The following is a 12,129-nucleotide window of genomic DNA, read 5'->3' on the forward strand; positions in this document are numbered from 1 at the left end:
CATTCCAAAGATCATTTGTGTTGCCTCCCGTAATTAAAAGACACCAGTGACAAGTGAAAAAAGATAAAACTTGTATACAGGCATTCCCTAGATCTTTTTTGTTGCCACCCATAATTACAAGAGGCCAGTGGCAAGTGAAAAAAAGATATAAATAGAACTTGAATACAGGCATTCCTAAGATCTTGTGTGTTACCACCCATTAAAACAAGGTACCAGTGAATAGTGAAAAAGATATAAATAGGTCTTGTCTATATACATTCCTAGGATCTTGTGTGTTACCACCCATTAGACAAGATACCAGTGGTAAGTGAAAAAAACATTTAAATAGGTCTTTTATACAAAGCATTCCTTCAGAGATCTGGATAATTATCAATGGTATATAACGTAATAGGTCAAAAGAGGTGGTAGACTTCTTTACATTTGGCCATAATTCCATTTTTCCATGATATTTCGATTTGGTATTAAACTTCATGTAAGTGATCTCCTTTGAATTTTTACCAGTGGCGGATTTGTATATGGGCCCACCGTCTACCATAAGAAGGGGCTGCTACAGTCATGCTTTGGTTACCAAATACAAAGTAGTCTGTGTTCGTTAGAAAGATGGTAACATATAGGTCATGATAAAAATAACAGCTTAGTGTTTATGTATGTAGTCCTTGTAAGTTGTATATGCGTCTCAAAATGTACTTACTGCATTTGGATAAAGATTATGGTGTGCCATTCCATGCAATGATTATTTCTTCATTTTAACTCTAATTTATTTTGTTGACAGGATGATGTAGAAACCAGACGTGCCCTATTGTACAGCGAAGTAGAGGAATTATTTAAGGACCATGAAGGAAGAAATCATCTTGTCCTTGACAAACAAATATTTGTCAATGCAACTGATAAAGCTGACCAAGAAATTGAATTCCTGAAGAAAGCCATCACAGAGCTAACGTTCGACCATCCGTGTTGGGGGGAGAGGATGCCAAACGCTTGGGTCCCACTTGAACTGGAGATAGCTGAGTTGGTTGCTGCGGGAAAACAAATCCTGTCATTGGATGAAGTTGAAGAGTTAAATGCAATCGGCACAGTATCAGTTCTGGATTTAGAACAACTTCATGACTTCCTTAATTTCCAGCACTCGCTAGGGAAAATAGTCTACTTTGATACCCAGCAGCTCAGAGAGTATGTCATAATCAACCCCCTTCTCATGGTTGAGGTTATGAGGTCCTTTGTGACAGGTATTTATGTTAATACTTATTATGGAGATTATGAGATCCGTTGGTTCAAAAATATGTCAATTCTTATAATGGAGATTATGAGATCCTTTATGACAGGTATTTATATCAATACTTACTATGGAGGTTATAAGGTCCTTTGTGACAGGTATTTATGTCAATTCTTTTCATGGAGGTTATAATGTCCTTTGAGACAGGTTTTTATATAAATAATTATTACGGAGGTTATGAGGTCCTTTGTGGCAGGTATTTATGTCAATCCTTATTATGGAAGTTATAAGATTCTTTGTGACAGGTATTTTTAAAAATACTTATTATGGAGGTTATGAGGTCCTTTGTGGCAGGTATGCATGTCAGAATTTATTATGGAGGTTATGAGATCCTTTGTGACAGGTATTTATGTCACTACTTAGTATGCAGGTTATGAGATCCTTTGTGACAGGTATCTAGATGTCAATACTTATTATGGAGGTTATGAGATCCTTTTTGACAGGTATTTATGTCAATACTTATTATGGAGGTTATGAGATCCTTTGTAACAGGTATTTATTTCAAAACTTATTATGGAGGTTATGAGGTCCTTTGTGACAAGTATGTATGTCAATACTTGATATGGAGTTTATGAGGTCCTTTGTAACAGGTGTTTATGTCAATACTTATTATAAGGGTTATGAGATCCTTTGAGAGAGGTATTTATGTCAATTCTTTTCCCTTCCAAACTATACATTAAGTATAGACGTTTTAAAAATATTGGAGAATCAGAATATAATTCTGTTGTTGGTGCCCATCAGATTAGACCTTGTTATTTCAGGGAAAAAATGCAAATATAAATTGATATCTCCTAAAACATGTAAAATCATTGATTTTTAAAATCTTGAACAAAAGTGAAATAAAAGAAGATTATACCATGTCAGTCCTGATATTTATTGTCTCTAGCATGAACCATTCTGGGGTATCTAGAAATATGGGTCGGCTTCGGTCCGTCCTTCTTGTCTTATTAGCGCTTTCATATGTACATTTTTTTAAAGATTTTTTATTAAACTTAAATGTCTCGGACAGGTTTGAAAAACAGTGCTGATGAATTATTTTGAAATGAGTTATGCCCCTTGATAATACTAAATATACGGTAAATTTCATTGTAAGCTCTCATCTGTACATCCTGCCTGGTTTTTATTGGGGAAAGACGGCTTCAAGCCGTCAATCCCCTATGGGATTGACCAGAGTGACATTCCCTCACATCATTCATTTTGTTTTTATAGTGTGGAAAACCCCCCAACAAATCTCACTTAGATTGAAGAGAAGGAGACCCAGAAATGAATAGTTTGACTTTAAACACTTTTTTACACATTTCCCTTCTGTTTCTAACGAAATTATCGTATCTTGAGCTCTCCTTTACACTATTTACGTTTCTTTTACAATCCGGAAAAATCAGTATGACGAGATATTCTAAATATATCCAACCTACATTGTATTTTATAGTGACGTCATTCTTGGAATGCCACCAGAAGCAGGGATATCCTTCACTGGTTATTTAAATCATTCCCAGAGATCGTGCACTAATTACAAATTGGTATTTGCTAAATCTAAACATAATATTGTTTGCTGTAGATGATTCAAACATCAACATGCAATACTTTGATTTGTAGGTCAGCAACTTTCAACAAAGGGTTACATGAGATAGGGGAGAGAAACGATTTTATTGATTTTTTCTGTAAAAATTCTGTTTTGAGAATCTTCCTCCAATTCAGGAGCACCTCAACTGATGAGTAATTATCCAATAAAATAAAAGTTAATGTATTTAAACACTTAAAATGTGACATTTCATTGGATTAGTAGTCTTCCATTAAAACTAAATTTTTGTGTACCAACATAATCATTGTAATGGTAAAAAAAAAAAAAAAAAATTAAAAATGTTGCATTTTGTAGTTTCAACCTATTTATTCATGAAATTTACAAATATTTCAAATTTAGGATTTGGAAACAAGCTTCACACAGTTTACATCAATCATATTGTTTTTTATTAGTACCTGTTTCCCTGTGATGAGAGTTGTAACTGGGAACTTTATCAATGGAAATTTAAACTGAATAGATGTTTCAGTCCACACTTTCTTAAGAAAAAAAATAAAAATCCAAGAGTACTGTCACAAAAAATGGAAAATGGCCCTAACCTGCAGTTCAGTGGTAAACAATCAAGATTTCAAAAAATATTGTAGTTGTTGTGAAATGAAATGATGTTTAGATTTAGAAGATGCAGATCTCTTCCATTGGTCCAAATTGAATCCTAAACTAAGGAAATGAAATTACATAAACAACAATTGATTTCAATATTGTCAACCTTTCTGCATGTTCTAGCTGTTCTCCTTTATCATTCTTTATATGAAGACTATCAAAAGATACCCCCCCCCCCTTTTCCAAAAAAAAAATTAAATAGAAACAAGGGCCGTCTTTCCCCTCAGAGCTATTCAGCTCTTTGATTAAACTCGTAGCATAGGTCTTCATCAGCCATGTCTTGACAAGTTCAAAAATCAGTGCCGATTGATTATTTTCAAATTATAGGAATTCAGAAAATGATCTGTCTTCACCAATATTGTATCCTTTATTCTCTTATTTGGACGAATACAGCTATCAACACATATTTAGACACTCCTGTGATTGAAAAGTAACAATTTGCTAATTATCTCGTTAATTGTACCCCAGAAAAATGAAACCAGTCAAGCTTGACATACAATTTTATATCCTGATTACAGATTTGCCATTGCAAATATGAAATATTAAAAAATCCTTATAAAACAATTTGAACATCTTTATACGTTTCTGTTGGAGAAATACAAGTTCCTGATAAACTATTGTAAACCAATCAATTTTGTTATCACTTAAATGTAAAAGCTTTAAAACAAATTTTAAAACATCTTTCTCAAGTGTAAAGGAGCACATTAGCCATAACTAATTTCAACTTATAGCTGAATTTATGTAATTTAAAAAAAAAAAAAAGTGTGAATAAAACAATTAGAGGGCATTGCTTTTGGTAGATTTTTATTTAAAGATAAATATTTATATAATGAACAAATACAATTGTTAATATTTGTAGGAAACTGGTATATGTTATAGTATATATAATTCTAAATACTGAAATTAAACTGAAAAAAGTGTGTACACGTTATAAACATGATAAATGTCCAGACATTTTCTTCCTGAATGCAGGTGTACATGCAGGTCAAGTCCTGGATTTTTTTTTTATTTCAGAGGTTGCTTAGCATCATATTCTGTTTTGAGCAAAGTACAAAAAATAAATTGTATTTCAAGAAAAATGTATATCTACCATGCACTCTTACTACTGCTTCAAATGAACTATGTTGATTAAAACCATCATCTGTTTAATTTGAAGCAGACGACATACAAATTCTGTGAACCTGTATTATGTAATTGACGACATAAATACCCCTTATCAGAAACATATTATCAATGACATAGACAAGGCGATATATTGTCAGTAACTGTAGATCACAAATAAATATACGGTCAATGCAATTTGACTGCCTAAATTGTATAAATTAGTAATTTGATAGGTCATGTGCTTAAACTACTTTTGTGGACAGCATGCAGGCAATCGTATTATATGTAAGTCCATGTATCACTTGAAACAATCAGTAATGAAAATGGAAAAAGAACAATTCATGTTTTCTCAGAAAGTGTTTTACCTCTGTATATTATATTTTCAGACAAATTATTTTGGCCAAAGATGAGAAAAATGCAGGAAATATTCAGAAGAATGTCAGATAGTGGGATGATATGCAGAGAAGACATGTACAACATTTGGGAACAAAAGGACTTCCAGGCAATTATACCATACAAAGAGTTTATATTCAACATCCTCATCCATTTAGACATCCTGGCAGAGCAACGTAGATATGATACAGCAACAGGAAGTCGGTTACCAGTAGATAACTTCTTTGTTCCCTGTATGGTCAAAGAACGAAATACCACCAGCTTCATGGACAAAGAATGTACACCAGAGAGAGCAATATGTTTAGCATTTGTTTTTAAAGGGACTGTCATACCACCAGCTTTGCCCAATCGTCTGATCAGTGCATGTCTGAGCATGTGGACTCTGAAGCAGTATGAAGGGAGAAAACTCATCTTTTCAGGATTCATTGTAGTATCATTTGACAAGGCACATGATATTGTAGTATGTGTTGAAGGCAACAAGATTATTCTATATGTAGTCCATAAAACCTCTGCTGGACTTATAGTACCAGATATTGCCACTGGAGTAAAGGAATGCTTGGTTACAACAATGGTGAGAATTTCAGATTTTTATCAGTCCACAATCAATGTCAAACGCAGTCCACAATTACCTTTCCATCTTGATTATTCATGCTCCAAGTTGAAATGCTTCATCAGTGAAGAGGAAGCTTTGCAGACCAATGAATGGGTTTGTGACAAACATAAACTAACACACAGAGCCGGAGACTGGCTGGTTTGGAACCAAGATAAGGTATGTGAATTAAGGTGACATTAGTTTACCTATTTTCATATCTCGTAAATGCAAGTTTTGCCTATTATTTAGAACCCGCTATACATAGAGAAAATCTGGCACAAGCAAAAAGTTCAGAATGTTGACCTCTACCTATTGTTCTTCGCGTTAGAACTGTCAAAACACTTCTTATAGGAGTTATTGCTTTAAAAGATGAATCTTATCATTTATAAAAATGTTTGCCTTTTATCTTGAAAATTATAATAAATAGACAGTAACTTAAAATAGAAAAAAAATATCAACAAGACAAGATCTACTATTAAGTCTACATGATATCTTCAGTTGACTCCCTATTAGTGTTATTGACCTATAATAACGATTGTTAACAATTGTTTTGCATGTTAGCCCAATTTCTTAAAAGGTATATTAGATAAATAGAAACAGTAGATAGCAAAAATGATCAGCAAGACAAGACCTTCAAATAAGCTTATAAATGACCAAAATCTTAAGTCGAATCATTTTTGGAGTTATAGCCTTTTTTTTCTCAATTTTTGCTTTATATCTTGAATAGGGTAATAGATAGATATAAACTTTAAATGTTAATAGAATAACTGATCACCAAGACAAGATCACGAATAAGCCAAAATGGCATTTATAAGTCTGAGGATGCCTTGTTTTATGCATTTTGATGATAATGTTTTACATTTTTTGGCATTTTTTGCCTCTTATGATTATCTTGAAAACTATGATATATAAATAAGAACTTTTAAAAAATAAATCATCAGCAGAATAAGATCCACAAAGTTGTCAAATTGTCAGTAGTCTCTTAATAGAGTTATTCCTCTTTCATGATGACTTATCCTAAAAAGGGGTTTTTATTTTCTGGTTTAAATGCCTTGGAAATCAGTTTTTTTTTCCGTTTTACTTCTTTAATAGCAAAGGTCAAAGTTAAGCTTATTGAAATACCTATTTCTGTCTCTTATGAGTTGCCAGTTTATTTTACTTATATGAAATACAGAAGGGGGAATTACTCTAATATTAAATCCCTGTATCACTTAGGTCAAAGTTTCTCAAAATATCCTGAAGATATAACGAGCAATTTACCAAAAACAAATGTTGGTTTCTTTTACGGTTGCAAATGAGTAGACATACCTAGAAAGTGGTCATTAGAATACTCTTACAATGAAAAATATTTGATATCATATCCCAAACATATATATGACATCTTGCAAAAAAAAAAAAAAAAACAGCACAAAAAATAAATTTGGCGGGAAAAAATATCAGAACAAAATTAAAATGACATTCTGCAGAAAGTGTAAAGACCTAATTACATGTAACAGTTTTTAATCATTTTCTAAAGAAGTGAACACATTTATAAAAAGAGGAAAAAATAGTTAGTTTTATAATTAATATGTTTTAAAATTTGGCACCACATGAATGAGTCTTTGTTTGTGTTCGTGCTGTTTTAAAAACAAACAGTAAGGACTGCGAAACAGGAAATGAGAATCTGTGTTTTTGTCGAGCCTGCAACTTTTGTTGCAGAAAGCTCGACATAGGGATAGTGATCTGGCGGCGACATCGTTAGCTAACTTCTTAAAAGGTTTATATTTTAGAAGGTGAAAGACCTGGATGCTTCATACTTTATATATAGATGCCTCATGTTACGAAGTTCCCGTCAGTCACATGTCCAATGTCCTTGACCTCATTTTCATGGTTCAGTGACCACTTGAAAAAAAAGTTCAGAATTTTTGTAATGTTGAATTCTCTCTTATTATAAGTAATAGGATAACTATATTTGGTATTTGCGTACCTTGCAAGGTCCTCATGCCTGTCAGACAGTTTTCACTTGACCTCGACCTCATTTCATGGATCAGTGAACAAGGTTAAGTTTTGGTGGTCAAGTCCATATCTCAGATACTATAAGCAATAGGGCTAGTATATTTGGTGTATGGAAGGACTGGAAGGTGTACATGTCAAACTTGCAGGTGTCAACTGGCCTTGACCTCATTTGCATGGTTCAGTGGTTATAGTTAAGTTTTTGTGTTTTGGTCTGTTTTTCTCATACTTTATGCAATAGGTCTACTATATTTGTTGTATGGAATGATTGTAAGGTGTACATGTCTAGTGGGCAGATGTCATCTGACCTTGACCTCATTTTCATGGTTCAGTGGTCAAAGTTGAGTTTTTAAGTTTTGGTCTTTTTATCTAATATTATATGCCAAAGGTCAACTATATTTGGTGTATGGAAATATATTATGATCTATATGTCAGTCCCGCAGGTTTTATTTGACCATGACCTCAATTGCACGGTTCATTGCACAGTGTTAAGTTTTTGTGTTTTGGTCTATTTTTCTTAAACTATAAGTAATAGGTCAACTATATTTGTTGTGTGTAAGCTTTGTTAGCTGTACATGTCTGCCTGGCATGGTTCATCTGATCTTGACCTCATTTTCATGGTTCATTGGTCTTTGTTTAGCTATCTTGGTTAATGTTAAGTTTATGTGACAGTTGTAATAAAGCTTTATACTTAGGACTATCAACATAATATCAATGATTAGTTAAGAAGGCGAGACATTTCAGTGTGTGCACTCTTGTTGAATTATATGTTGTAATCATAGATGGTTTAGCTGCTCTATTCATGCTCTGGTTGTTTCTTGTTGCTTGATGTTCTTAAGGATGTTTGCTGGTCATGTTTTTGGTGGATTGCTGTATTTCTGTTTGGCTTTTTTTTTGTTTTCCATGGTAAAGTAGGTCTTTTTTTCAGCTTATGGTTTTACTTTTACTCTTTGTATATTTAAAGTATGAAAATATAATACGACTGTGTCATGTAATTATCTGTATATATTTATTTTTCTACAGAAGAAAGATCATTGTGATCAGAATTGTTCAGGTAAGATTTATGTAGCTGTGAGATTAATGTTCACCAATTCGACTCAAAATCTCGTATTGTATTATTACATGTAACATATTCAAACTTCCTGTACTTAGAAGTTCCCAGTTCAGCTTGGAAATTCCAAATGAAATATTCCAAAATTTATAAATGGAAGTTATAAATTGCTTTCCCAATTACAAAACAATCGTATAAAGAAACAATTTGCAATGCTGAAATCTTATAATGTATCAACATTTCAAGTAAATTTTAGACTAGATACCATCTAATTAACCATCGGGATGATCTCCGATGAGTTTCGTAGGGCATAATGTCCTCATGTAAACTATATATAGATGAAAATATGCAACACTTTATCAAATTGTAGGATAATGATTTTACTAGGTCTATTTGATTTCATGTTAAGATAACAATAATATATAAATCATCGAAAATATCTGTAATTAAATGATTTCATATGAAAAGAATCAGTCAACAAAAGGGTTCTTTAAATTCAGGTAGCTGCCTAGTTTAACCTATCAATGTATCATTTCCAGAATTTTATAAATGAAATATATGCTAAGATATTCAAGTTACAAAATGATTTTATACTTGTCAAGAAAATTACATAACTTGTGCAAGGTGCAGGAATCTGATATTTGTTCTAAAAATGTCAATGATGTCATTGTTAAAGTAATAAACAGGATTTCTGAAGTAAAATCAGTTATTAATTTGGGGATGTACGGCGGACGGGCGGGCGGCTGCCAAACAGTGTCTCTTCAATAACATCAAATTTAAATGTTGTGTCCGGCAACTATATGCGCGTCTGGCGTACTTAATTATAATCCTGGTACCTTTGATAACTATTAAGGTCAAGTTCAATTTTTAATGATTTTAGCTGTTCTCGTTGTTGAGTTATCACCCTTTTTAATATCCAAAAGTGGTATTTATAATGTGATTGAGTTATTTCTCTTTGTTCAGAAATGGTTAATTATATACATAAAATTTTATTACACTAAGCCATATTGTTAATGTCTTATGATAATTAGAATGACAGTTTTATTTGAAAATTTTGTTGAAAAAGTGTTGATGAATAACAAGCAATATAGGAGTTGTATAAATATAGTCAGAAATTTACTGTTCATTATAAGACATTTTGAAGATAATAACGGATAAGTTTTATTTTTATTTTCTTTGGTAAATTGTTTGAAGAATTTTGTGGTACAAATGTAGGTGTGTTTGTTTATTCTGTATAAATAATTTTTCTGCCTGCTATACATATAATTTTTGTTGTTGTGTGTTAATTTAGATTTTTAGCTCACCTGTCCCGAAGGGACAAGTGAGCTTATGCCATCACTTGGCGTCCGTCGTCTGTCGTCGTAAACTATTTCAAGAATCTTCTCCTCTGAACCTACTGGGCCAAATACTTTCAAACTTTAACTGAATGTTCCTTAGGGTATCTTATTTATAAATTGTATCCGAAGTTTTGATCTATCAACAAACATGGTCGCCATTGCTAAAAATAGAACATAGGGGTCAAATGCAGTTTTTGGCTTATAACTCAAAAACCAAAGCATTTAGAGCAAATCTGACATGGGTAATATTGTTAATCAGGTCAAGATCTATCTGCCCTGAAATTTTCAGATGAATCAGACAACCTGTTGTTGGGTTGCTGCCCCTGAATTGGTAATTTTAAGGAAATTTTGCTGTTTTTGGTTATTATCTTGAATATTATTATAGATAGAGATAAACTGTAAACAGGAATAATGTTCAGCAAAGTAAGATTTACAAATAAGTCAACATGACAGAAATGGTCAGTTGACCCCTTTAGGAGTTATTGCCCTTTATAGTCAATTTTTAACCATTTTTCGTAAATCTTAGTAATCTTTTACAAAAATCTTCTCCTCTGAAACTACTTGGCCAAATACTTCCAAACTTTAACTGAATGTTCCTTAGGGTATCTAGTTTGTAAATTGTATCAGAAGTTGTGATCTATCAACAAACATGGTCGCCATTGCTAAAAATAGAACATAGGGGTCAAATGCAGTTTTTGGCTTATAACTCAAAAACCAAAGCATTTAGAGCAAATCTGACGTGGGTAATATTGTTTATCAGGTCAAGATCTATATGCCCTGAAATTTTCAGATGAATCAGACAACCTGTTGTTGGGTTGCTGCCCCTGAATTGATAATTTTAAGGAAATTTTGCTGTTTTTTGTTTATTATCTTGAATATAATTATAGATAGAAATAAACTGTAAACAGCAATAATGTTCAGCAAAGTAAGATCTTCAATTAAGTCAATTTGACCAAAATTGTCAATTGACCCCTTAAGGAGTTATTGCCCTTTAAAGACTTTTTTCACAATTTGTTCATCATGTTGACTTACTTTAAAAAATCTTCTCCTTTGAAACTGCTATATCAATTTCAGCCAAACTTAGGCTAAATGAGTTTCAGAGTATCTAGTATAAATTTTATATTTTATTTCCTTGTATGTCAAGAAACATAGCTCCTATGGCTAAAATAGAACATAGGAGAAAATGATTATTTTTTTTGGCTTTTGAAGAAAATAGGACGATCCAAAAAACATTTAGATAAAAAGCCAAAATAATCATTGATGAGAGATTTAACCAAAAGAATTAAGGTGAGCGATTCAGGCTCTTGAGAGCCTCTTGTTACATTATCCTGTTTGGGGTTCAAGACTTGCAAATTCATTAGATAATAATCTATTTTTATACGACCGCAAAATTTGAAAAAATTTTCGTCGTATATTGCTATCACGTTGGCGTCGTCGTCGTCGTCGTCCGAATACTTTTAGTTTTCGCACTCTAACTTTAGTAAAAGTGAATAGAAATCTATGAAATTTTAACACAAGGTTAATGATCACAAAAGGAAGGTTGGGATTGATTTTGGGAGTTTTGGTCCCAACATTTTAGGAATTAGGGGACAAAAAGGGCCCAAATAAGCATTTTCTTGGTTTTCGCACTATAACTTTAGTTTAAGTCAATAGAAATCTATGAAATTTTGACACAAGGTTTATGACCACAAAAGAAAGGTTGGGATTGATTTTGGGAGTTTTGGTTCCTACAGTTTAGGAATTAGAGGCCAAAAAAGGGCCCAAATAAGCATTATTCTTGGTTTTCGCACAATAACTTTAGTTTAAGTATATAGAAATCAATGAAATTTAAACACAATGTTTATGACCACAAAAGGAAGGTTGGTATTGATTTTGGGAGTTTAGGTCCCAACAGTTTAGGAATTAGGGGCCAAAAAGGGACCCAAATAAGCATTTTTCTTGGTTTTCGCACCATAACTTTAGTATTAGTAAATAGAAATATATGAAATTTAAACACAAGATTTATGACCATAAAAGGAAGGTTGGTATTGATTTTGGGAGTTTTGGTCCCAACAGTTTAGGAATAAAGGGCCCAAAGGGTCCAAAATTAAACTTTGTTTGATTTCTTCAAAAATTGAATAATTGGGGTTCTTTGATATGCCGAATCTAACTGTGTATGTAGATTCTTAATTTTTGGTCCCGTTTTCAAATTGGTCTACATTAAGGTTT

At 32.5% G+C, this 12,129-nt stretch overlaps 1 protein-coding gene across 1 annotated transcript in view; it reads left to right on the top strand.

Moving 5' to 3' along the window:
- Positions 1 to 12,129, top strand: part of LOC143054826 (uncharacterized) — a 66,753-nt gene that overhangs the window by 37,907 nt on the left and 16,717 nt on the right. Inside the window, exons 8-10 of the mRNA XM_076227877.1 lie at positions 773 to 1,226; positions 4,943 to 5,718; positions 8,557 to 8,587. Coding sequence (XP_076083992.1) covers positions 773 to 1,226; positions 4,943 to 5,718; positions 8,557 to 8,587 — 1,261 coding nt within the window. The remainder of the gene's footprint in view (positions 1 to 772; positions 1,227 to 4,942; positions 5,719 to 8,556; positions 8,588 to 12,129) is intronic.

Source organism: Mytilus galloprovincialis, chromosome 12 (assembly GCF_965363235.1).
Source record: "Mytilus galloprovincialis chromosome 12, xbMytGall1.hap1.1, whole genome shotgun sequence".
Lineage (NCBI taxonomy): Eukaryota > Metazoa > Mollusca > Bivalvia > Mytilida > Mytilidae > Mytilus > Mytilus galloprovincialis.